This window comes from Grus americana, chromosome 2 (genome assembly GCF_028858705.1).
Source record: "Grus americana isolate bGruAme1 chromosome 2, bGruAme1.mat, whole genome shotgun sequence".
In the NCBI taxonomy this organism is placed as follows: Eukaryota; Metazoa; Chordata; class Aves; order Gruiformes; family Gruidae; genus Grus; species Grus americana.
This window is the reverse complement of record NC_072853.1, coordinates 103,522,099-103,545,632: the sequence shown is the minus strand read 5'-3', so window position 1 is coordinate 103,545,632 and position 23,534 is coordinate 103,522,099. Positions and strand designations below refer to the sequence as shown.

General features: G+C 41.4%; 1 protein-coding gene across 6 annotated transcripts in view; it reads right to left on the bottom strand.

Annotated features, from left to right (window-relative positions):
* Positions 1-2,373: 2,373 nt before the first annotated feature.
* NFATC1 (nuclear factor of activated T cells 1) overlaps positions 2,374-23,534 on the bottom strand; it is a 116,170-nt gene continuing 95,009 nt past the window's right edge. For all 6 annotated transcript variants that reach the window (XM_054817149.1, XM_054817154.1, XM_054817157.1 and 3 more), the window contains one exon: positions 2,374-4,922. In XM_054817149.1, the coding sequence (XP_054673124.1) occupies positions 4,873-4,922 (50 nt within the window). In that variant the 3' untranslated portion in view covers positions 2,374-4,872. The remainder of the gene's footprint in view (positions 4,923-23,534) is intronic.

Genomic DNA, 23,534 nt, shown 5'->3' with positions numbered 1-23,534 from the left:
AATTCAGAAGAGGTGCTGGAAACTGATGCTGACGGCATATTTGGAAACTCTTTCCCCTAGTTGAAAAAAAAAAGAAAGGGATTTCCTAAAACGACTGAAAATGAATTTGCCACATCTGCGAAGAGTGGCTTGTGGGTTACTTGTCCCTGAAAGTAGCTAAGGAAGTGCTACAGTCAGCAACTTTTCAGTTGAAATGACAAAAGCTAATGTGCCTATGGGCGACGGCAAGTGCCAGGTATACTACCAGTTGCCTTAAATCCTGAAAATGCAACCATTTGAATTGTTAAAGCTCCATAAGTTTGCACAGTCCAGAAATACAGTCTCTTTGGCCAAAAAAAAGCTGGTTTTGGAATCAAGAATGGCTTGTAATTAAAGCCAACAGTATGAGAATCTGTAACTGATCTGCTCTGAACAAATTATTTGGCTACCTGAAAAGAAGAGAATCAAAACCTTTTCATTTTTTTGGAAAGAGACACAAAGAAGAAAAACATTAACTTGCTGAGAAAGAGGAAACAACACAGGCAAATTAACAAAGGCAAACGCTTAACCTCCGTATTGGACAAGTGTGTGCAAAGGTGGAGAAGATGGGACTCGCTTTAGTTTGACGAACAGTCCAATCTGCTTATAACATAAAATTAGACCTTTTTTTTAAAAAAGAGCTACAGAAACAAAGAAGATCTTATGTGATTGACTTTAACACTGCTCTCTAATATACTTAATGAGAGGGATTTTGTTTTATTTTTACTGAGACAAATTCAATAGATTTACAGTGATGAATGCAATAAAATTACACACATGGTGAAGGAAAGCTTAGCTTCAAGGCAGTACAGCTCTATCCAAGAAACTTAACTCCTTGAAATTTGCGATTTTCAGCTGGAAAGGAAAAATCTCAAAGGCATGACTCCAGCAAGGCTATTTAGTCAAACAGTACCAGATGGATGTGTGGGATTCACCTTCTGCTTTGGTTATGAATGAAAGTAGTCATCTAGGAGTTTGCTAAAGGCTATTTTGCTTAAAGAAGTCTGGTCAAGATGTGGTTAATGTAGCTGCGCTTGGGTCTGCTGTGCTTTGAGGAGGGGATGTGTGGAAATGAGAAGGAAAGGAAGTTTGGAGGAAGCCAGGTAGCACAATGACCAAAGTATGTTGCTTGAATGAATTCAGTTTGTGACCAGACATTTTGCTTTGGTACAAAATTATTCCATGGTCTCCAGGAAACATAGGGAATTTGTGACTGAGTTTTCAGTATTTTCCTTTTTCCAGGAACCTCACCAACAATACAGCTCACGCTGTCCGCATGAGGAGTAAATATCACTATTTCCACCCTCCAGACAGGGAAGCAGAGAAAGAGCATTTCAACTGACCTCTAAAGAGCAGGGCTGTGTCTGGGTTTTAATGGGCTTGGAGCATCTGCCTCTCCTTAAATTGCAAGGGATTCGGTAGCAGCCCCAAGGGAAGCCAGGAGTGACAGTGAGCAGGGTGGGTCACCCTGTACTCACAGGAAGACAAACCCAAGGCAGAGAAAGGTCTTCATTCAACAAACACTTAAATGCGTATTTGTGTCTCCTTGAGGAATTTTTGAAACATGTTTAAACGCTTACTTAAATCTGGACTGCTGTGGTAGGCATGTTGTCGTGCTTATATACTTCATAACTTGCCTTTGGTCTGGAAAAATCGAAGCAGCTCAGGTTTTTCCAGCGTTTCTGTATGATTTGGCCCATCAGGTGCCACATGTCAGTATATACAAAGGCACCACCTGATGAGGTGACTAGAAACCCAGACCCACATTCAGCCCATCTTTGACTAAGCTGACACCCTCCTGTTGCCCCTTCTCCTTCAGGGCAGAGCAGCGGGGGCATTCAGGGGGTAGGACCCACCACACAGATCAGATCCATCATACAGATCCATCGCACATACGCAGCTCATGGCAAGCCATCCCCTTCTGCCAGTCTGTGGGCAGCCCTCCCCTTGCAGGGCTACAAAAATGTCTCTCTGTGTGTACCGCACTGAAGACCACAGATCCAAAGCCTACCCTTAGCAACCCACACATTTCAGAAATAGTTCCAGGGAGAGCAAAAGAAACTGTTGTCCAAGCAATATATACAGATGCAAGTACTTTCTTGCATGATTAATAAGGTAGTTTGTTTCACCGCTTAAAATTCATCCAGAGGGCTCTTTTTAATAGCCAGAATCATCCCTGGCAAAAGTATTTTTGAACATACTGATAAGGACTACACTGTAAGTTCAGAGCGTTGTGGCTTCTTGGTTTTGTTTTGTTTTCAAAAAGTGTTGATGAAAACCATTTTCATAAACCGACAGCAACAATCATAACACACATACAAAAACAAGATAGCAGTCTCATACGGGAAATATTTCTGCTTTCGTTTTTATTTTATGAATACATATACAAGAGATGCATAATCTTCCATTATCCAGGCTTAAAAGTAACAGATTGGTGGGGTTTTTTTCCAAAATAGCTTGAGGAAAATAAAAATAAGGATGAAGGAGGTGCAACATATCCAAACCATACAGTTGAAAACTTTGCTAAAATTACTGCTGAAATGTGAACATGTGGAGGGGGTGTGTGTGTGTGTGTGTGTATCATTGTCCTGTATCGTAAAAGCCTCACCCAAGGTATTTATGTATATGAATAAAAATATGCTTTGGCATAACCAGAGATTCCTCCACGCACACTTTGTTGACATTTCTGAAATACTGAGAGAATAAAATCTGAGAATTATATCGTATATCATTTTCTCTCCTTGGCAGCAACGACTTTAAATGCAAGGGGGAAATGAAGAAGAGTCTGGCTGACAAGAGACTTTACTTCCATACTAAGATGGTTATATTAGCAGGATGCAGCAGGATGCAAACAGCTTCAAATAGAAGAGATGGAGATATATGTTTTTATATATATATATGTATATAATGTAAAAATGCTTATTTTATATGAGAAAGGAAGATTTGTCAAGATAACATAAAATGAACCACTCTAAGACTAGCTTCCAGCAAAACATTTTGCTTTATTGGTTCTATTTTCTAGCTACAAGTCAAGCTGACATCTGTCAAGCTTTTTAACTTTTCATATGGCAGTCTATAAGAAATGTTTCATGCAATGTCTACAATGCTAAATACAGGGTAAATAACTAGGATTAAACAGGTTATTATAAGGACCAGTAACAGCGTATTATGTACATATAGCCATATTATATTCTCATGTCTTCACAGTAATGTGCAAATGTGACAAATATGGCTTTCTGGTTTGTTTTTTTTTTTCCTAAAGAAAGTAAGACATAATTATACAGAATAATGTTTTATAACGCTTAGGAGGATTTCACCTTTTTGTGAAACCTGTTCAATCTTCATTGCATTAGGGTTAAGGAGCCACCCCAGCACGGAGGTGTAGTTCAGGTGTATTTCCAGAAGGGGGCACAGATTCCTAAGGCACAATATTAATGTTAAATATTTTTAATTTAAGTCATGCTATTTTGTTTTTGTTTTGTTTTTATTTTTTTGGTTATATGAAATAATAGGTTGTTGCTAGTTATATAATAAGCACTTGATTGTAAAAATTACAATGTTAAAGGCTACACTACATGCCTACCTGTAGCTCCAGAAACATTAGCTAATCTGAAAACACACTATACAGCGCTGCATATTAAACCTTTGTGGTTTTTTGGTAATATTCTTCTTCATACATGTAGCGGAGAGTTATAAGGCTTCTGCGGAATAATAACATTATAACTGAACAAATATTTTACACTCTTCCATACTGGTATTTACAGTTACTATAACTCATATTTTGTCATTTGGTAAATAACATGTATCTTGTATGCATCCTTCTTGCCTATCTAAAGTGCTTGCTTAACTGCATGAGGAAAGAAAATGCATACCTGCTTTAGGTGCAGCAAACCCTCAAAAGAAGTAGCTGAAGTATTTGTTGTGGATCTGAAATGCATTCTCAGAAATTGAAATTATTGCTAAATTCAGTGCCCTCACTAGGCAATCATCTATATTATTTGTCATATATAAATATATGCATATATACTAGTATGTATGTACATGCATACACATTCATCTATCATGTAAAAGATAGATTTCAATTTTTTGTCCATCAACCTTTTTTATTTTGTGCTATTCAACTCACTTGTGCTATGACTGAAGCTGGATTAAAATCAAAATCTTAACATGCTACTACTAACAACCCTATGATTTATTAGCACATAATAAAAACAATATGCAAAAGAAAGCTGAGATGATGACAAATCAGGAGGCTTTTGAAACGCACTGAGAATAAGGCAATAGGCTGTACATTACAGCAGAGGAAAAGCTGAAGAAATTCTGGAATTCATAAACACATCTTACTGGAGCAGGGATTGCTCTCCCTACTCTGCTGCAGAGTCCTATGCTTTTTTTCCAATATCACTCTCCAGAATGCAAGCTCTATAGTTTCTGCACCTACCAACACTTTTAATGGTAGCAAATTCAAAGCTTATTAAAAATGCCCTGATGCCACAACCTGGTAAAATAAGGCACTTCCAGGGCTGTATTCCAGCGTGCCATGCCAAAAAAGATCAGCACTGGGAAGAAGCACTCAGATTTTGCTGAGTTTCCTAGTTTTGTCCCATGAAATGCGCCGTCTCGGAGCGTACTCCCTCCTCTTTCTTTTGAGATGATTTTCTTTAAAGAAGCTGTTTCATCAGTTGAAGTTGAGGAGCTACTTCTCTGTAAGCAAGAGGTAAATCTTCAGTTCCTGACATTCAGTAAGGTGGAAGATCAGAGTGGTACCAGGCAACGACTTCAGTTTATTCGGTATCTCTCTACACGAGCTGACACGCCAGCTAAGTCGAAAGTGTGTGTGGCCTGTATTGAAAGCTATGAATGGACATTGGTACTGGAAAGGTCATTCCTTATAATTTCATTTACTGCAAAGAAAAGACAAGAGAAAAGGAATCGATTAGCATCCCACTGCTGCAGGTGGATCTCTTCAGTACACAGCCACCCCCCAACTTGCATCCGTTCCTTGACAGCTCCAGTACAGTGCTCAACAGTAAGCGTAACATCACGAGATAGCTTGTACAGGTTGATCACAGTGCAAACCAGCAGGATTAACCAAGGTTATTAACATGCTAAATACCGTGTAAAACCAGGCATCACAAGAACAGCAGCATCCTGGATCCTCGATTGCATCAAACATATTTAACATTTCAAATCAGTTACAAATAAAACACGTAATTTGCTCTAGAACTGGCTCAGAAACGTAAAGCAAAGAGAAACACAGGAAACCTTAGAATAATCTACCCCTGCCATAAAAAGAGCCGTTTGGAAAGTATATTAGCCATGGTAAGTACTGATGGCAGAAAGCTGACAGCCACTGAACCTGCCTATGCACAGCTGCAATGCCTAGATAGAATACAACTTCATGTGCTGATTTTTTCCACTGTGGGATGATATTAGGAAAAAAAAAAAGAAGAAAAGAAACTGCTGCGTGCATGCCCATTCCCTGGAGCTGGTAAATATATACCCTTCTTTTGTGGTGACCAACACATGTGGACATGCAGCCTTCACTCCTATCCACCCAGACAGATAGGAGAGACGAGCAAGTTAAAATGTTTGGCAAGAGTCAGAGGAAAGAATAAATAAGGTCTGCTATCTCAGCATCAGCCAGTCAGACTGCATCTCCACTGATAAAGTGTTGTTTTCTTTATTCACGAGTCTTCTTTCATTCTTTTCCCCCTCCCCTGCAGATCATCAAGCAATACAGTTTCCCACACTCCAATTATGTCCATTTATCAGCTTGTGATTTTTGGCAGATGGACAGGAAATGACTGAACCTGGCAAAGGCCATCTACAGTAGACTACACAACATCCCTTTTATTTCCACCCCACCTCCCTGCAGCAACTGCCACCACCTGATTTACATGAAGATAGACAAAATGCCATCACCACTTCTGAGTTTCCCTAACATTGCTGGGAGTGGGAAACACATGCCCACGTCATGGAAGCACCACGGAAAAGCCCGCGTTTTCCTTTCCTTGTGGGCTGCTGTTCACAGCCATCCGGATAACTTCACGTGTTTACTGGAAGAGACCAAGCCTGTCTAAAACCAACTTCCTGAAGCAATTAGGTTTCTTGTTGGGGTTTTTTTGGCTTTTTTTTTTTTTTCTGCAGACCCATTGCCCATTTAGTAATTGCAACACATGAATCAGTCAGCATTTGTGTCACAGGTCCTGGCCACCAAAACCACTTCTACCAATGGATACGCACACAATATTTCAGAAAGGAAATATCAGTTGTATTTGTAACTACCTATTTATGGCAGCAAACTAAGAGCGGTATGGAAATGAGATGTGAAGACAAAGCAGTTCTTTCTCTCGAGAGTGCCATGGAGTTCATATTTAATATTACCAAACAGCAGAAACAAATTCAAGCAGCAAGCCCTGCTCTGTAGCAAAGACTGCCCTGCATGCATCCAAACACAGCAAGAAGCACTACTCCATTTACATGCTGCAGGACTCCGGACAGCTTTCAGGACTGGGTCTCTGCCTTGAATGCAAACAGCACACTTCTTCTGTGGGATGATTTTTCCATGATGCTTTTGTAAAGATAGTTTCTTTGATAAACTTCTCAAAGCAACATCGGGTATGCAGCAAAAACACACAGTGATATCTTGGTGTGGAGCGTGACAATGAAAACAAATCCTCATATGGGTCAGACAGTGTCACAGTTTTGCTAGCTTTTCCTCAAAGCTTCTGTTACATCACATGAAATTAAGATACTACTCAAGGCAATCCTCGGTCTTTGTACAGTTAGTGCTTAGAAACATTAAATAATGAATCTTCACAGCACTCCTGTAAAATGTGAACGTAAGTATCACTGGTATTCCACGGATGGGGACAGGTAGGTGGAAAAGTGAAGGAGCTCCCCATCTCAGTCAGGATTTAGCACTCACGTATCTCGAACGTCAGACTAATGCTATACCACATGCTGAGGTACTCTTGCTTGATTCATTGAGCAAAACTTTCAAAAGTAACATCCCCCAGCCTGCTAGCACATGCTTTTCCATATTAAAGCATTTAGTGAAAGTATTTTGGAAACAACTTGATGACGTGAGGGTCTAAGAGCCAAAGGTCCATCTCCAAAATCAGCTTAGGCACTCAGAGGCTGCCCTTTCCAGCCACAGTAGGTACCCTCTGTCACTGAAGTGCTGTAAGACACACGGCTTACCCTAGAGATGACGTGACTTTTCCATTCAGCTGGGAGCCCACCTGCCTTGGCTTAGCCCATGAGACCACCATGGTCCTTCGGTCACACTCTCTCCAGCTCTCAGCAGCCAAACCAATCTGTCCCCATCTGAAATCACTCGTAATTTTATTATTGACTCCAACAGGATACAGATTAGACCTTTGGCTTTATTGGTCATTTTTATTATGTTACTTTCTTAACAGAAGTGGACTTGCTCTACCTTGATGAGTAGCAGTCTGGTGTCCTTGTGTAACAACATCCGACAGCTGTTCAACAACAGTCACTAGACAATGTCAGTGTGGACTCGGGAGACAACTGAACCTCAACCAAAGCGCACCCATTGCCATGGGATCTCACAATCAAACAGAGCCAAAAACGCCAAGAGGACATTCAACATCTCTCTCGTGTGGTGGCCCACAGACAGCATGGTTCAGACACAGGTCCCTCTATTTCAATGTCACTTGTACCCCTTTACCCACCACAGCATTGAAAATGCAAAAATTCCCAATAACGCAGTGGAAAAACCCTACAGAGAGGGACAAGGGTGCACGCAGAAGGCCCAGGTGGGGCAATACATGATCCAGCAAAGCAGCTGATCTTGTAGAGGCAGACCACTTGCAGAGAGCACTAAACACGAGAGCTGAAAGGGGAAGTGTGCCGAGAGCGGGCTTTCCCGTGCTGCCCGCCGAGGCACCTGAGGCTGGAAGGAAAACCCTCCAGCTGGTGGGAACAGGAGGAAACCAGACAACAAGTGCACATGAAGTGCGCTGGGTGATGCCTGCTAGGTTCTGCTAGAAGGATGCTCCCCACCACCTCCAGCTGCATGGTCTAGCACTCCCATGAAGACACTCCTCTCTCCCTCCAGGTCGGAGAAACAGCTGTTGAGGGAAAACTTGTTGGGGGGAAAATGCAGTTTTGGGTCAGTCGAAATGACATGAAAATATGTATTACATTTTCCAAATAGTTTCAAATGTTTTTAGCATCGACATTTCTTATTTCAAATTTCTGGGAAATTTGCTTCTTTTAATACTCCAAAACATACTAATGTTTTTGTTGCATGTTAGGAAATGTTTTATTGTGGATCAAATGGAATGTTTTAGAATATTTTGTTTGACCCAAAGCTGATTTTTTTTTTTCTTTTGGCAAGAAAATATCAAATATTCTTGCTGTACATTGACCCAAGATTGTCCTTCCCAAGAGAAAATAAAAAATTCTGTTACTGAAGTACAGCTCTGCTGAAGTGTCCTGTATGTCCACCCGTACCAATGTCACATCTACCACAATGGCCACTAGCCAGTTCTTTGGGAAAGAGTATAGGAACCGGGCACACCTCCAGTGATGCTTTTTCTAGTACACCTTTATTCTGCTGAAGGGCTTCGTGAGTGACAGGAAGTCTGCATCCTTGTTTCTAGTGAACTTTGATGAACTTTCTTCCATGAAGTTTTCTAATAGCCTTCTGAACCTGTTTTGGCCTTCACAGTTTCCTGCAGCAACGGGTTGCACAGTTTAAGGATGTGCTGGTGGAAAAAATTACTTTTTGTTTTAAATTTCTCAATAATTTCATTCATGTGTTGTGAACGAGCTGATTGTTCCCTATTCACCATCTCTTCTTTCATCTATCACACTCCTTCCCCTTGGTATCCTCAGGGCTCCACTCGGTCCTGTATGACCACTGCAGAACTCCCCAGAGAGGTAAGATATACTGCTTGTGCAGAGAAAAGAATTGTTATTTTTCTCTTAGTTCCCACCTTTCTAACAAAATATTTATTATGTACTTGAGAAGAGTCAGCTGGTTGTTGTCTTGAATGCTCAAGTTTTGGCTTACAAACCTGTTACTACAAGAGGATTGTGTGTGCTCCACAGAATAGCAGTATTCAGTACAAGCAGTATTTTGGCCTGGGTTTGAGTTTCATTCCTCAACCAAATTCTGGTCTTTGATTCTGCTGCTGCTTGGATACGCATCCATTCATGTCTGTAGTACCATTCCAGGAGCAGTTGTGTTTTGAATGGGTGCAACATTTTTCAAAGAAAGATTGCAAAGGCTTTGCACTCATTTTTAAAACAACATAACCTGAGTACTCAAAAAGATGCATTTTATAGACAGGACAGATGAGACCCAAAGAATTATCTGGCTTGCTAGAGGCCCTACATACAGCTAAGCAGCAGATCTGGAATACCATGCAAGAAGTTTAATTTTCAATGCCTAGATTAGCACAACACTTCCCTTAAAGCGACAGGCTGATCCCTATCAGATCAAACAGCTGAGTACAATGATTTACGGCCCCTTTGTAATCAGATCTTTTTTTCACTGTTTTTCTGCTGGCTTTGGGGAGGGGGGCCACTGTCACTTTTATAGCTAACACCTACAGTTCCCCACAATGCCTTCCCTCAACCGGTATTTTCCATTGTCATGTTCAGCTTTTCCACTGACAGAAAGTAAAAAAAATAATAGTGCTGAGAAATGCAGGTAACACGTGACCTCTCTACCTGTCAAGGCGCCTGAAAGCGGAACCTTTCCTTTGCTAAACAGCAGATGCCACAGTAGCAGGATGTGGTGAGCTGTTACACCACATTTTAATTTAATAAGAAGTTTTTTCTTCTTGTATTTAATTTTGCTTTAAAATGCCCTTGCAATGGAAATTTTTGCTTTACTAATTAGCAAAATCAGTGTCTTACCGATGAAACAGTTTGGGTTCCTGCACGGAACAGGACAACCAGATATATCTGAACAAATGTGGGTTCCATATATAGATGTGAACTTCATAGGAAATAGAGCATTTTTAACATTTGGTGGCTGTACATGGATTCCATCAACTGGCAAAACTTTAAATTTCTGCAGATTTCTGCTTTCCTTGTATCTGACTACTAATATGGATAACATTGTGGCCTTTTGTTTTAATAAAAGACCTGTTCTTCTGAGACAAAGTTCTGCCTTTCAGCTCAGATATTGATCCCACTCATATCAAAGAAGTTACAAGGTCAGTGGTGCGGGGAGTGGGGAGAAGGCACTTGCAGGGGGTTTCCACAACTGGGGAGCTCTTTGGGGCTACAAATACGAGAGCTTGGAAGACTTCATACTCCTAAAGGTGAATGTTTCCAAGAGTCTGAAAAAATGGAAGGTGAGCTGAGAGCCATGGTCAAACCCACAATTATAAAGAGCTGAGTCTACAGTTTTGGGAGGGAACAATGGCACTTTGAAAAGATATCCCATCCCTGTTCACTTTGTTAGTGGTAACATTAAGGGTCCAGTTTCTGGATGGGTTAAGCTGCTGTCTCTTCACACATCACATGCCGAAGACTGCGGAAGTCAACGACTGCCTCTCTATTGACTTCAATTCACTTCAGCAGCATCCCAGAAAGACTTCTACAAGGAGAGTGAGTAGCGGAGCTGTGGGTCGTATTTACTGTTGTGCCCCTTTCCAACCGCATGCCTGTCTTTCACAAGTGAGCTTGGCAGTTCTCCACTCCACTCTTTTTTAAGGGCCGTGACAGAGTTGAAGCAAAAGGGCAATGAGAGGTTTTGACACCTTGTGATTCACTGTACATGTATGTGTCCTTGTTCCTGCGTAAACAGCAATGGCATCAGCTCGGTTCCTTCAGGATGGTTTTTGTTTTCCTTATCAATAGGAAGAGCCACACAGCATGTTCCCAAGACATCTAGGCCTTCGGGTTTACATCAAGCTTTTTTCCACAGCTGACTAACCAACCTTTGTTTGTTACTTCACGTCCGCCTGTGACCGCTGGGGACCATTGTCTCTGCCATGCAGCACAACTGAAGCAGGAGGTTCAGATGCTGTAATACTCTCTTGCCAAAAAGGAACAAAAGCAACCTGCTCTGACTGGTGCACGTGTCATGGAAAATACAAGTAATATCAGCTGCATCTTTCAAGCTACATGTGTGAAAAGCCTGTGTGAAATTATGCCTGGATTCTGCCATGTCTGGAGAATAAAGCTTCATCTTTCAGATGGGTGTAAACTGCCCAAGCAATGCAGTGTCATGTTTGGATACCACATTTGGACCATGTTTGACATTGGTCAAACTGCACAGCTAGGTGTCACATTTGAGCAACCTCCAGAAAAGAGTAGGAGTCCTGAAAGCAAAACTGCCTCAGTTTGGCTCATCATTTTTGCCTTCCAGCAGAATTCACTAGCTCAGGTCAAGCCTTACGTCAGTACAACTACAGACACCCACGTCAGGGTGTCAATACACAGTGCAGACGTACCCTTAAGTGCTCTGACTTTCTACTGCTGGCAACATGTCACTGCTCACAAGCATTATGGAGCGGGGACTGTGTTTTCCTCTCCACTGGGTACTGCTCTGACCATGCTGTCACTATTAAGCTTATGAACAGGGACTGGAAAACAAGTTTGTAGTGAGTCTATGAGTTTGATGCTGACACCACGCTACCTGTAGTAATGCTTCGTAGTATGACGTTCACTTTGCTGTCTATAATTACTGCCCTCGGATTTTTCCACCAGCGATGCCACAACTTGCTCCATCAGGCTCCTGTGCTTTCCTATGCCCTTCATTTCAGATGAAATGCCACATATTAGCATCACTGAGGAGGAATTCAAAGTTGCAAATGAATGCAGAGGGAGCAAAAATACAAGAGGAAAAAACGTTTTCCCTTATCTCCATGTATGGAAGAGAGAGTTATTTAAAGAGAAAAAATGGCTAAATATAGACGCATATACAGTGAGTAAAGAAATGAAGCTCCTGGTATAAACTCCATCACATGAGTAAAATCCTACAGTTTTTGTCAGGGTGCCTACTTCCTCACTGCTAATAAGCAGCACTCCTTTCTGACATATGAAAGCTGCAACAAACAACATAGAATTATTACTTAAATCACTGAAAAAAATAGGGTTGTCTTAGAGAAATTCTTTTTTCGAAGCTGGTAAGTATTGTCCTGTGAATAAGAAAAAAATCAGAAAATAGTGATACAAATTCCTGTGGTGCCAGCCTGTAATGTGAAACTATAGATCCCGTTAAAGCTTTCTGAATTAAAAACCAAACAAAACAAGTCTTGTGAAGCAATGGAAACTATAACTTCACACGTTCCATAAAGAAGTCAGATCTTGTATTACCTCAGGTGTCCTGGATGTGTTTAAACCTTAAACTTATTTTTATCTGTTTAATCATAATAAGCCACCACCACAGGGCATGCTATTTTTGGAGACAGCGAATAGGACAGTGGAGCAAGTGAGTGACAACAAGTAGCAGGTTTTAATAAAACATGATCCTCCCATACGAATGTCGGCTTGGCACGATGGATGGTATTGTTGTGCACAACAGCCATTAAGATGGAGTCATTTTCCTACCTGCTCTACCCTCTGCCTTATTTAGCTCAACAACTCCAAATAATGCAAAATCTCCCACAGCGGCTGCATTGCGGAGGGCTAATGGGAAAGGTTCCTCGCTGTAGTGCGATGACAGCACCGTATAGCAGTAATTTAACTGGGGCTCTTGACTAGGCGCCCAGACTAAATGAGTCCCATCCTAAGGCACCAAAACTCCTGGGTTTGGATTTTTTTCATCCCTCGCATATGCAACCCTGGGAACGCCCTGCATCTCTTGCTCTGCAAACACTTAGGGATGAATTCCCCGACTGCTGGGAATTAGCAGAGCAATCAACAGACCCACACTGACTCCCAGCACACAGAGGTCTAACCTTTAGCTCATTTTTACTCTCAACCTGAGGGTGGCTGTGCTCGGTTGAGCTTTTATACCAGAGAATCAGAGAGTCAACAAGAACTTTCAGTAGCCCTCACTGAGGCCAACTTTGCCAGGAGCAGCTGGAATTTGGGCTGCGCAGAGGCTGCAGGATCTGCCCTGGTATGATGCAAGCCACGTTTGACACACACATACACACACGTGTGAGGGTAGGGCTGGGCAATGGACAAATAAACCACATTTTAACCAAAATTATGTGTTTACGTTCCTAAGAGCATCTGTAAGGGAAATAAAACAGACATATTTTACGTTTTACACGAAATTTCCACATGACAGAACTACACAAATCCTACCTAAGGCAGTCAAAAGCCGAGGCCGGTACTGCTGGAAGCTTTGTGGGTACCAGTCAGGAAGGAATAAGGAAGAGTATGCACCGCTTTACTAGAGACAACAGAAATTTGCCCCCACTATAAGAAATACAGCAATACAAACTGATCCTGGTGATCAGTTTTAGTTTCCAGTTTAGTGCCCAACAGTAAAATAGTGCTGTCAGACCCCAGCATTCAAAACTCATGAATCATGCCCTGAAGCATGACAAGAGTGGATTCAAAATCAAAACAAATTTAAAGCAATTCTGCATTTGCCTGTTTTTTAGCCTCCAGACATCTCTGGCAGTATTTATTAAACATTGAATGTAACAGAAATTAAACTTCCTTTTTATTCCTTTTACTCTCATATTTCTGATCCCATCCCACAAGGTTTGCTGTACCTCACAACTACCAGTCAACTGCGGCATGGGCAACCCTTGAAACACGAGGCTCTGAAAGCATCCTATGGCTAGAAGAGCAAGGTTAAAGCCCACGTGAGCTGGCAGCTCCTGAAGCTTACAGGCGGTGAATGGGAGAGCGGGAGTGGGTCTGGACCATGCTGCAAAGCTCTGAGCCCAGCGCTGGAGTCTGCTACTTGGGGACCTCCTGCCCTGCCAAAGGAGCATCCCATGCTCACACATTCAGCACTGGTGATTTCTGCCGGCAGCTGGCACCAGCCTTTTAGACCTCATGTGGTAATCCGTATCAGTTCAGACCTTTCCACATAACACAAGAAAGGGTTTCTCCACATGCTGGGAAAGTAATAGATTAGCTTGAGAAAAAGAATAAATTCTGAGGCTACAGGAGGAAAAAGGGGAGCAAGAGAGGATCCATAATCTCTAGGACTTACTCATTTCAGAGTTTAAAAAAAACCCAAATAAGACTGAATTTCTCTATCGATTATACAATTATTAATCTTTTTAGAAGCTTTTCCAACATTGCACATAATGAGCAATTCATCAAAGCATATTAGGTGCCACAGAAGCTGCATTCAATATAAAGGGGTCATTAAGTTTCTTGTAATTGCACATTACTGAAGCTTTTGTTAGTTCTAAATCAAATCAATGGAATGCGCACGTATGCTCTTTAATTGACTTTATGTAATAGTAGTGTGGCCCCCAGTGATCGTCTGGAATCCTCCAAAATGAGCCACCTTGCACTGCTGGTCATAAAAAACCAGCTCATGTGCAGCTGGGCATATCGAATAAAGAACAGAAATAATGAATGGAAGAAAAAAGAAAGAAGCACCTTGGGTCACACAGGAGTGCCCTTTTCTTTCCATGGCAAAGAACAGCCAAGAGACTTAGCTGTTCTTCCACTCAACCAGCCTCAAAGTCTGATGGACTTCAGCAGGAGTAACATTGGGCCTCAACACTAAAAGTGTCCTGAGATAGGTTAAAACAGGGTCTATGTGATCTTTTTCTGAGGAAAGAGGATTTTTTGTTTATTAAATGGACCTTATTTGCCCTATTATCATCACCATCATCACCACCTCTTTCCTTTTATAGCCCTTTTCATCAGCAAACCTCAAAGTGCATGCTAAACAGAAAAGATCAATGCTATTATTCACATCATCTAGCAAAGAGGGCACCAAGGCAGGGACAACACTAGGATGCTGCTGCATATACAATACATGATGTGCTTATGTGCTGCTTTGGGGGGCAACCAATTCCAACCTATGCTGTGGTGAAAGGCTGAGCTTTGTTTGCTAACCCCTAATTCACAGGGTTTTTGCTCAGGCAGATAAAATGATGGCCATGAGATAACTCAGTGAGTGGCCACATGCTGCTCAATGGAAGAGAAAGGCTGGGTGGGGCTAATAAAAATTTTAATATGTTTGATAAGGGAAAAGAAATCCACCTATGGGCCTGCTAGGGGCTAGGCTGGGAAAGGTCACCCTAGCTGGGGGAAATCCTTAGGTGATGGAACACAGCTGCTAATCTTCAGCAGTGGGCACAGAAGCAGGCCTAGCTCTGGGAATCTGCACTGGTGGCTGCAAACAGCCTGCAAAAAAAGTGATGCAAGCAAATCATCATGCGATAAATTTGCTTGTGGCATGATGACCTGACCACCACCATAATGCGAGCTGTACGTAATGCCACAGGATTTTATTTTAACCATGGCAGCGTCTGTTGCTGAAGCACACTGCAGTTCAAAGAGGAATGTGCATCCTCTCTGCCACGGCTCCCTGGAGAAGAACGCTGGCAGTGGTTAATGATACTCTTGTGTTGGTTTTGCACCACACTAACTACACTAGGTAAAGACCTTTTCATAACAAAACTCGCATTCAGTTTGGCTGGGAAGGTTTGATCCAAAGGCTGATTTAGTGGAGCCACGCTGGATCAATGCAAGCTGAGCCATGGTGGGGAAACCACCAGCTGGGTGTTATTAGGTGCTCTCCTCAGCACAGAAGATGTAGCTGTGAAAACCACCATGTCCAGACTCCTGAAGAGTTGCTGGACTCCTTTACTCCTTGGATGCTAAAACTGCCTACAGCAAGCATCTCAAATTAGAGCAGCTGGAAGAATACTCTTATTTGTACATGGTCCCAGTGTGACAGAGCTGCAAACACGGCAAAATGTCTTTTCCTCTTTTCCCCTCTCCCACATGCTGTGTTAAGCTGCAGAATGGCTCCTTAGGCTGGACTGACAGAGCAATGTCAACAGCAAACACACCAGATACGGCTGCAAAAATTCAGTAAGAATCACAGCCGGGCTCCCAGGGAAGAAGAAACCTTCCCCCTTGCAGCTCAGTGCTTGACACAAGAGCTGTGCTGAAGCTCAGCACTCACCACTAGAGAGGAAATTTATTCTGCCCCAAGAATGAAGCATGGCAAACCTGCAGCCAGCACTAGAGAACTAGGAAAAAGGCACTTGAGAAACACAGGCATACAACACTCATCTCTCAAGCACACTTAAGGACCTGAAATTTTATTCAAAATGTTTGCATTACACTTTCCAAACAACTACTCGCGACGTGCGACAGACTTCTTTTCTGCCTCTTTTTGAGTACTTGGACTCCAAAACCCTCGCTTCTCGATAGCTGAGAAATGATAGGGTGCTTCCACAGCCTGGGCTGTGATCTGGCAGCACATTCAAATTCCAGCAGGAATTTGGCCTGCACTTTGAGAGGTGCTCCAGGCAACAAAATGAGTGGAAGAACTTTAACAGTAATTCAAGAGTAGCTTTAAAAAATTTATTAATGCTACAGTGAAGAAAACTGGCTGCTTACGTGAGATTCAGTCAGGTCAACTCAGCCAATTCAGATCAGGAGGTGAATGCACAGAGCCTAACACAGCGACTTTGGAAAATCCCCACAACTACACATTGCTCCAGGGACAGGACAGGCGGCTCCCCGCTGCCTGGGGAGTCCAGCCAGAACATGTAGACCCTGGGACCTAGCTATGGGCATGCAGATGTACAACATCTGGCTCAATCTTCAGAAGCATTCTTGTGACGGGACCAACCCAGCAAGGATCAGCTCTTGCTGAAGACCCTGGGAACACAACACTTTTCAGGCTGGGGTTTTAGGGACATAAAGGACATTTCACTGATGTGATGAAAGAAAAAAGTAAAGTACAAAAAAGGTTTTGATGAAAGGCTGTGCAAGCTGATTATTGTTTGCTCCATCCAACGGCCTTTCTCTTGCACCACACCTTTTGTAAAACACAGTTACATGAAAGAAATTATTATCTCCAGTAGCTTCCGTCTACACACATTTCTGAAATACTTTCATTCCAAACTGTTTTGAGAGGAAACATTATAAAGAATGGAAACCTGGCAATTAACGGGATGGAAACCTCTGTTTCCATTTTACAGAATAGGAAAAAAAAAAAGAGACTTATAAAAAAAATACCCAACATTAACTGCTAAGTAGGGAGATGAAAGATAAGCAGAGTCCAGCGACTGGGAGCACGTGTGCGCTGCATGCATTTACCTGCATTTGAACATGGTTCTGAAGGGTGGGTCAGACCCATATTTGCCATTCTCATTCAAAACCACATAAACACCTAGTTAGGAACTGGGTTTTGACACATGAAAATTCTATTTTCTTAAAAACTCACAAAATAAATACCTTGAAATTTTTTTTCAAAGTATGGACGAAAGGCTTTTCTGGTCAAGACACAGAGCAAATATTTACAGGTGCTGGGGAGACACCATTTCCTCCCTTTAGTCTTCAACCTAGTGTCTGCCACATAATTTTATCCATTCAATGATTTTTTTTTCCAGACATCTGCCAAGAGGAAATAACTTTGCTGTATTGGGAGTCTGGGAATCCTAGAAAACAATCTTAAATCCATAAAATAATTGAAGTGCAGTTTTACTGAGCTGTTCAGTTCGATTCTGATTTTTATTACAATGTCAACAAGAGTTTAATTTGTTTTAAAGTTTAGGTTCTTAAATCTGAGTGATATACGGTAGTTTACAGCTTGCTGGCAACAGCTACTGTGGAAAAAAAAATGGAAAGTGCATATAAAGGCGGTTCTAAGTTTGACATTGTGAAAGCAGGGAGCAGTGCCAAGAGCAGCAAACAGCATGGCTTTCCCAATCCTGGCTGGCTTTAGGGACTGCTTGCTATTGACATCAGTCGCTATGGGATACATTTCCCTGCTCTAGCAAATCTCATCTGGAGCCTGTAATTAAAAAAGAAATGTCTCAAAGTGTAATTTCTTTCCCTAAAACATTTACAGATGTTAACTAGATTGCTAATGGTGTGAGATGTCTGTGGGCGGACACCTTCTTCCTTATCTGCTGTGTCAGAGAGGAAGATTTCTTTATTAAAATCAGTTCTAAAGGTAGTATCTTTTCCGTGTATGTCTTTGTGTAGGGGGGTGGTGGTGTCTTTTTTTCTAAACCACTTGCCGAACTGAAAGGTTTGGAGGTGTTTTTCTTTATCGTTTCTTCTTTTTTTTCTTTTCTTTTAGAAGTCATCTCCATAGTGAGCCTGATTTAAAAGGTTTTCAAAGTGGCTAAAAATGTGTTTGCTTAGCAGATTAAGAAGTATCCTGTCTGAGCTGTAAAATTATAATAATAATAATAATAGTAGTCGTAGTAGTGATGTAAGTTTCTTGCTCTAGTGACTTTCCACCAGTGCCTTTGGCTGGCGCCCTTTGCGAAGTGCTGCTAAAAGCATTTATGGGAGCTTGCCCGACAAGCGGGTAAGCTGATCTGCTTTAGGCACACACCGGACACAAGAGGGGAGAGCGTGAAAAAGGGATGAGCTTTTAGAAACACACGTCCCTGGGGAGGCGAGAGGGGGTTTTCTCAGCAGGCGAGGGAGGGTACTGGCAGCAATGCCTGCCGGCGTGGGCCTGCCCACGTGCTGGCCCCAGCTCTGCCGTGGCAGCCAAGCGCTCCTCGGTTCGCATGGCCATGTCAAGCATCTCCCTGGTACCCTGCAGGAGGGGATGGCTGAAACTCTCCTTCCTGACACGCGCAGCCCTGACGCAGTTGTCTGCTTGGGCCTTTCCCACCGCCAACACCCCCCTTCTGTCTTTTCTTTTTTTTTTTTTTTTTTGCAACTGGCTTTGATTGGAGCCAGAGCCTGGGGTAAATCAGAGGAATTTCTAGATTTTTCTGAATGCTGCGAGCTCTCGCTGTTTTCCGGTACCTACTTCCTGCCATATCTAAAATAACAGCAGCTGCAGGGCCCTGATAGAGAAGAGCTCCAGGGGACAAATTCTCACAAATGGGGTGGGAAAGAAAAAAAAAAGGCAAAAAAAAAAAAGGCAGTTATTAGGGAGCTGATAACACACAGAGCCAGCATCAGATTCATTGTTGGAGTCGATAGCACCATAGGCTGTGGATGTTGTTGTCAGAAGAAAACAAATCCTGTAAAATGGCCATGGGAATGATAAGTCTCCATGTTTGCTGGGATAACAGAGGTAGCTTTACAGCACTTGTCCTATTGTATGGAGTATCATGCCTCGATTAGCTAATGTCTCCGAGGGCCAGATAAGTGAGGATGAATGTTCTGTCCTAGAAGCTTTCATGCTTTCTCTTTGTCATGGCTATCTATGGAGAGCTGCAACTGAAAGCTCTGCACACATAAAGAAGGCTCCCTGCTTCAGAGAAAAACATTACAGAAAATGGAAAATTGTTGAAATGATCCTGTTTTCCACGGAGAATGCATAGTGCAGTGTTGTCATTGTCTTGTTACAGAACAGGCAAAATACTACAGCAACTCTAGAGACCTCTAAAATGGCACAAAGGGACCTTACATACTTGTACGACAACTACTCCAGGAGAGAAATTTCTCTTTCTTACTGGCATGGGGTGCGGGTGGGGACAGAAACAGGCACGGTGTGTTCACCTAAAATATACTTATTCACTATTCAATGTGCAAGAACATTGAGATCCCTTTGGCCTAGGCCTTGTAACCATCACAAATATTACTTTAAATATAAGCAAACCCAAACAACCGAAGTGAGGTTTCTTAAAACCCTGCAAGTCAGTCACATTTCATGTACAATATAGACAGTATTTCAGATTATTGTATGTGCTGTTAACCTTTACATATTAATGTAATATAATCTTTTACAGTTACCTGGGGAACTATAACTGCATCAACTTTTGGGTCCTTAAATTTTCACCCAGTATTAGAGATTTTCATGCGTTATTTTTTATTAACATAGGACTTTTTTAAAGATCATTAAGTGATAGATTCTCATGATTATAAGTTGGAACCTGATCCAAAGAGCACAGAAGACAACAGAAGAATTCCTATTCACTTCAAAGGGCTTTGCATCAAGTCCTTATTAAACACAGGCAGATATGTAAAGGTGGTCTACAAATGCATAAGGTACAGGTCTGTTGGCGTGGCAGGAAACAATCAGTCACTGCATTGTAAAAACCCTATTTTAGTCATTATTCCATAAAGATTATTTGAAGTGTTTTAATGTTGATATACAAAAAAGGCAAGTAGAGATGTTCTCTTATTTTGCCTGAATTGTGAAGCCTACACAGCTTCTCTGATGTCAGCCGACTTCCGATTCCTGCCACTCAAAGAGGACAACCACATTTCTGTGTTTACTTCAGCGTGTTGGCTTTAATGCATATGCTTGCAGGTACAGTTTGATCCTAGAGCCTTACCCGCTTTCTAGGGAATAGTGGAAAACCATACAAAGGGTTTTAGTAGCATGTGTTTTTTCTTTTCCAGATTCTAAACAATTTCTCTAGGCCTAAAAATCCTTGCTTTGCTTGAGCACACAGTTCAGCTGCCAATTTTTAATTGTTAAAACAAGACGAAGTTAAGCTACTTGGTTCTTCTCATCCCCAAAAGAGGCTCCTTAAAATATGCATCATCTTTGGTTCATGTTCAGGTAATAACAACTAGAATTACACAAAGTTGCCAAGTTTAGACAGACTAGACAATATTCTAGCCTAAACTCATAAAACCTAAACTAGTTAAAACATGGGGTTTTTTTACCAAAAAATCACCCTTGATAATATAAAGAAAATGAATTTGTATTTCCGCAAAAGTAGAAGTAGTTCGAAAATATGAGGTATTGCCTAATCCTCTTTTAAGCACTGTTATGGCTGTGCTGTATTACATATGCTTATAGAGTAGTACATTTATGGTAAACTGGTTAAGGAATTTGGGAGTAGGATTAATGAACTTTACTCTCAACTAGACTAGATCAGATCACAGAAGGAGATCAACCTGTCACAATTCTCAGCTTTTGTTCAAGAAAGGAGAGCACAGTGAAGGTCGGAGACAGACTAAAGAGCAGCACTGCAAGTATTTACTGACATGAGACTGGAAAGAATATCACATAGCTACATGGAGCACAACTTGGACTTTAGACACGTAGGAAAGAATAGTTCATTTTATGCCACTAGCCATAGCCAAGGATTAAGATATTTTGGAAAAGCCCTATTATTTCTCATTCTGCAAACCAGGATTTCATTACTGGTAAATCATGAAATTTATTAAATCCATTCATACGAATTAATTTCCTTTCCCAATTTCTATTGGCATGTGAGATACAGATACATAATATAAATAAAAGTCTATAAAGGAAAAGAAAAAGATACACAGAAATGTCTGTTTGTTCTTAAAAGTGGGGTAATCTCAAGTAAGGATGTAGCTAGAAGAACCGTCCCTGCAGCTAGTACATTCATTCTTAAATAAATGGGTTTAGGGTCTGAACAGGTAGAAATCAGTGCAGCTGCACTACATCTAGATGTATCTATGCTGACTTACTCTAGTTTTCTCTGTCAAGAATAACCAAAGGTAAGTACTTCCACCCTAAGAATTTCATTTTGCAGCAGCAGTGTAAAATCTAGATGTCTTTTCCAGGTTATCAGAAATATTCCTACTTAGACATCTTAAAGAAGAATTCTTGCAATCATTTTAGTGTGTCAAGGTGTGGGGTTTTCCCCCTGCAGTGGTGCTTCCCCTCAATGAAAGTTTTTCATATGAAATTTAAATCTGTCTTCAGACAACTTTCTGAACACTGACATTTTTCAGAAAATAGGCACAGGGAGGCGGTGGCCCACATTGCTCAGGGGACCATGCACAATAAAAAGCCTTGTTTGGTGTCACAAGCATCTGCCAGCTCCTCCTTGAAACAAGGTCTTAACTGACAGCAGAGAAATTACATTGGTCGTTGCAGAAATCTAGATTTCATCATCAGAGAAACCATAAATATAGCCACTGAAACATCAGGTATACGGCTGGCTGATCTCTAGCTGGCTGACCAAACGTTTTTAGGGTCACAACTCACATGATCAGACATAGGCAGTCCTGTCTCCTACCACCTTCCTGACTAAAATAAAAAAAGACAGTAAGTTCACTTCAAATTTCAAAAGCAGATTTTTTTCTGAATAGTCACCTAACAACCAAAGAAATGGTCCATCCCTTTGTAGATTTCTCGGAAGGAAATCTGGCATCTCTACCAAAAGTCTGCTCACTTTTCATACTCTCCTCTGTGCTGAATGCTTGAATCTGAAATATTCTTTATAATAATAAAGTCTACCCCACTGTTAACTAATTGTACTGTTATACAAGGGCAGGCCCTGCTCCAGCAAACTAGTTCATTGGGGCAGAAGGTACAGCTTGTGTGCAGCAGCCAGCAGGACAGAGACTCTGGTACTAGATCTTAACAATCAACAAAAAACTGGATCATACAGGAACATTTGCATTTTTTTGCTTCTCTGGTTTAAGATGGTGATATTCCCCATAACAAAATTCAGTGCTAGGGAAGGGTTTAGAGAGCAGTTTTCTCTTTCAGTTGCGTTTTTTTTTTTTTAAAAGTATCCGAGCGATTTTTGCCTGGAAACACTTACAAATTTTTGATGAGACACCATTCAGTCCACGTGCTTTTCCCAAATTAATATTAAATATAGCTTTGGAAACTTCAGCAGATGTTCTAATTTTTTCTAGTTCATTTTTTTTTATTTTGCGCACTACTACTCTGCCTTTATTTAAGTAGCTGACTCTAATTGATTCTTTAATACAGTGATTCATAATGTGTTGTGAATCTTCTGTTAATTTACTTGCAACTCTGTTATTATTTCCCCTGATTTAACACATCCTGTTTTAGAACATCCATCGAAGTTGATGGAAAAAATTTTCATGGCATTTGGATCGTATCCTAAATGTAATTTGAATGTCATCTTTTGAAAGTTGCAAAGTAAGGGGATTTCCTGTTTTATTCTTCAATCGTATAACCTTAAAAACGAACTTTTACAAATCCTCCTCTGCCTTGTCAAAGGCTGATCGCTTCTGCTCCTTCTAGCAGTATTTTTTCTGGGTAATTCCTAATTGGGGAAGAACTAATGGATAATATTTTCTGGGGTTTTTTTTCTTATTTTTACTGAGTGCCCTGTTACACTGCTAGAGAAGTCTTAAAACTGATATAAGAATTTCTCACTAAGTTCAGGTGATGTGACTGTATTTACTCAAAGAGCACTTCCCACCCCCTTCTTTTCTACCATATTTCTGAGGTTTTTTGGGGGGGTCCCATACAGGAGCTCTCTCCACCCAGTGTTAGCACTGAAGCCCTTTCCTCGCCCCTTAGAATATGTGGCAATAGAGCACGGCAATAACTTTCAGGGTTATTTGAGGGTCCTGCCCCAGTGGAGCGGGGCCACGGAAACCTCCTACCTCCACGCAGTGCAGCCTTCTTACTGCAGATCAACACAGACAAACAGACGGGCTCCCCTGACTTGAGCTTACTGCTCAGATACACTCTCTCCTCAGATATATATAAGTTTAACAAGCACATTGCTCACTTCATCATCTCC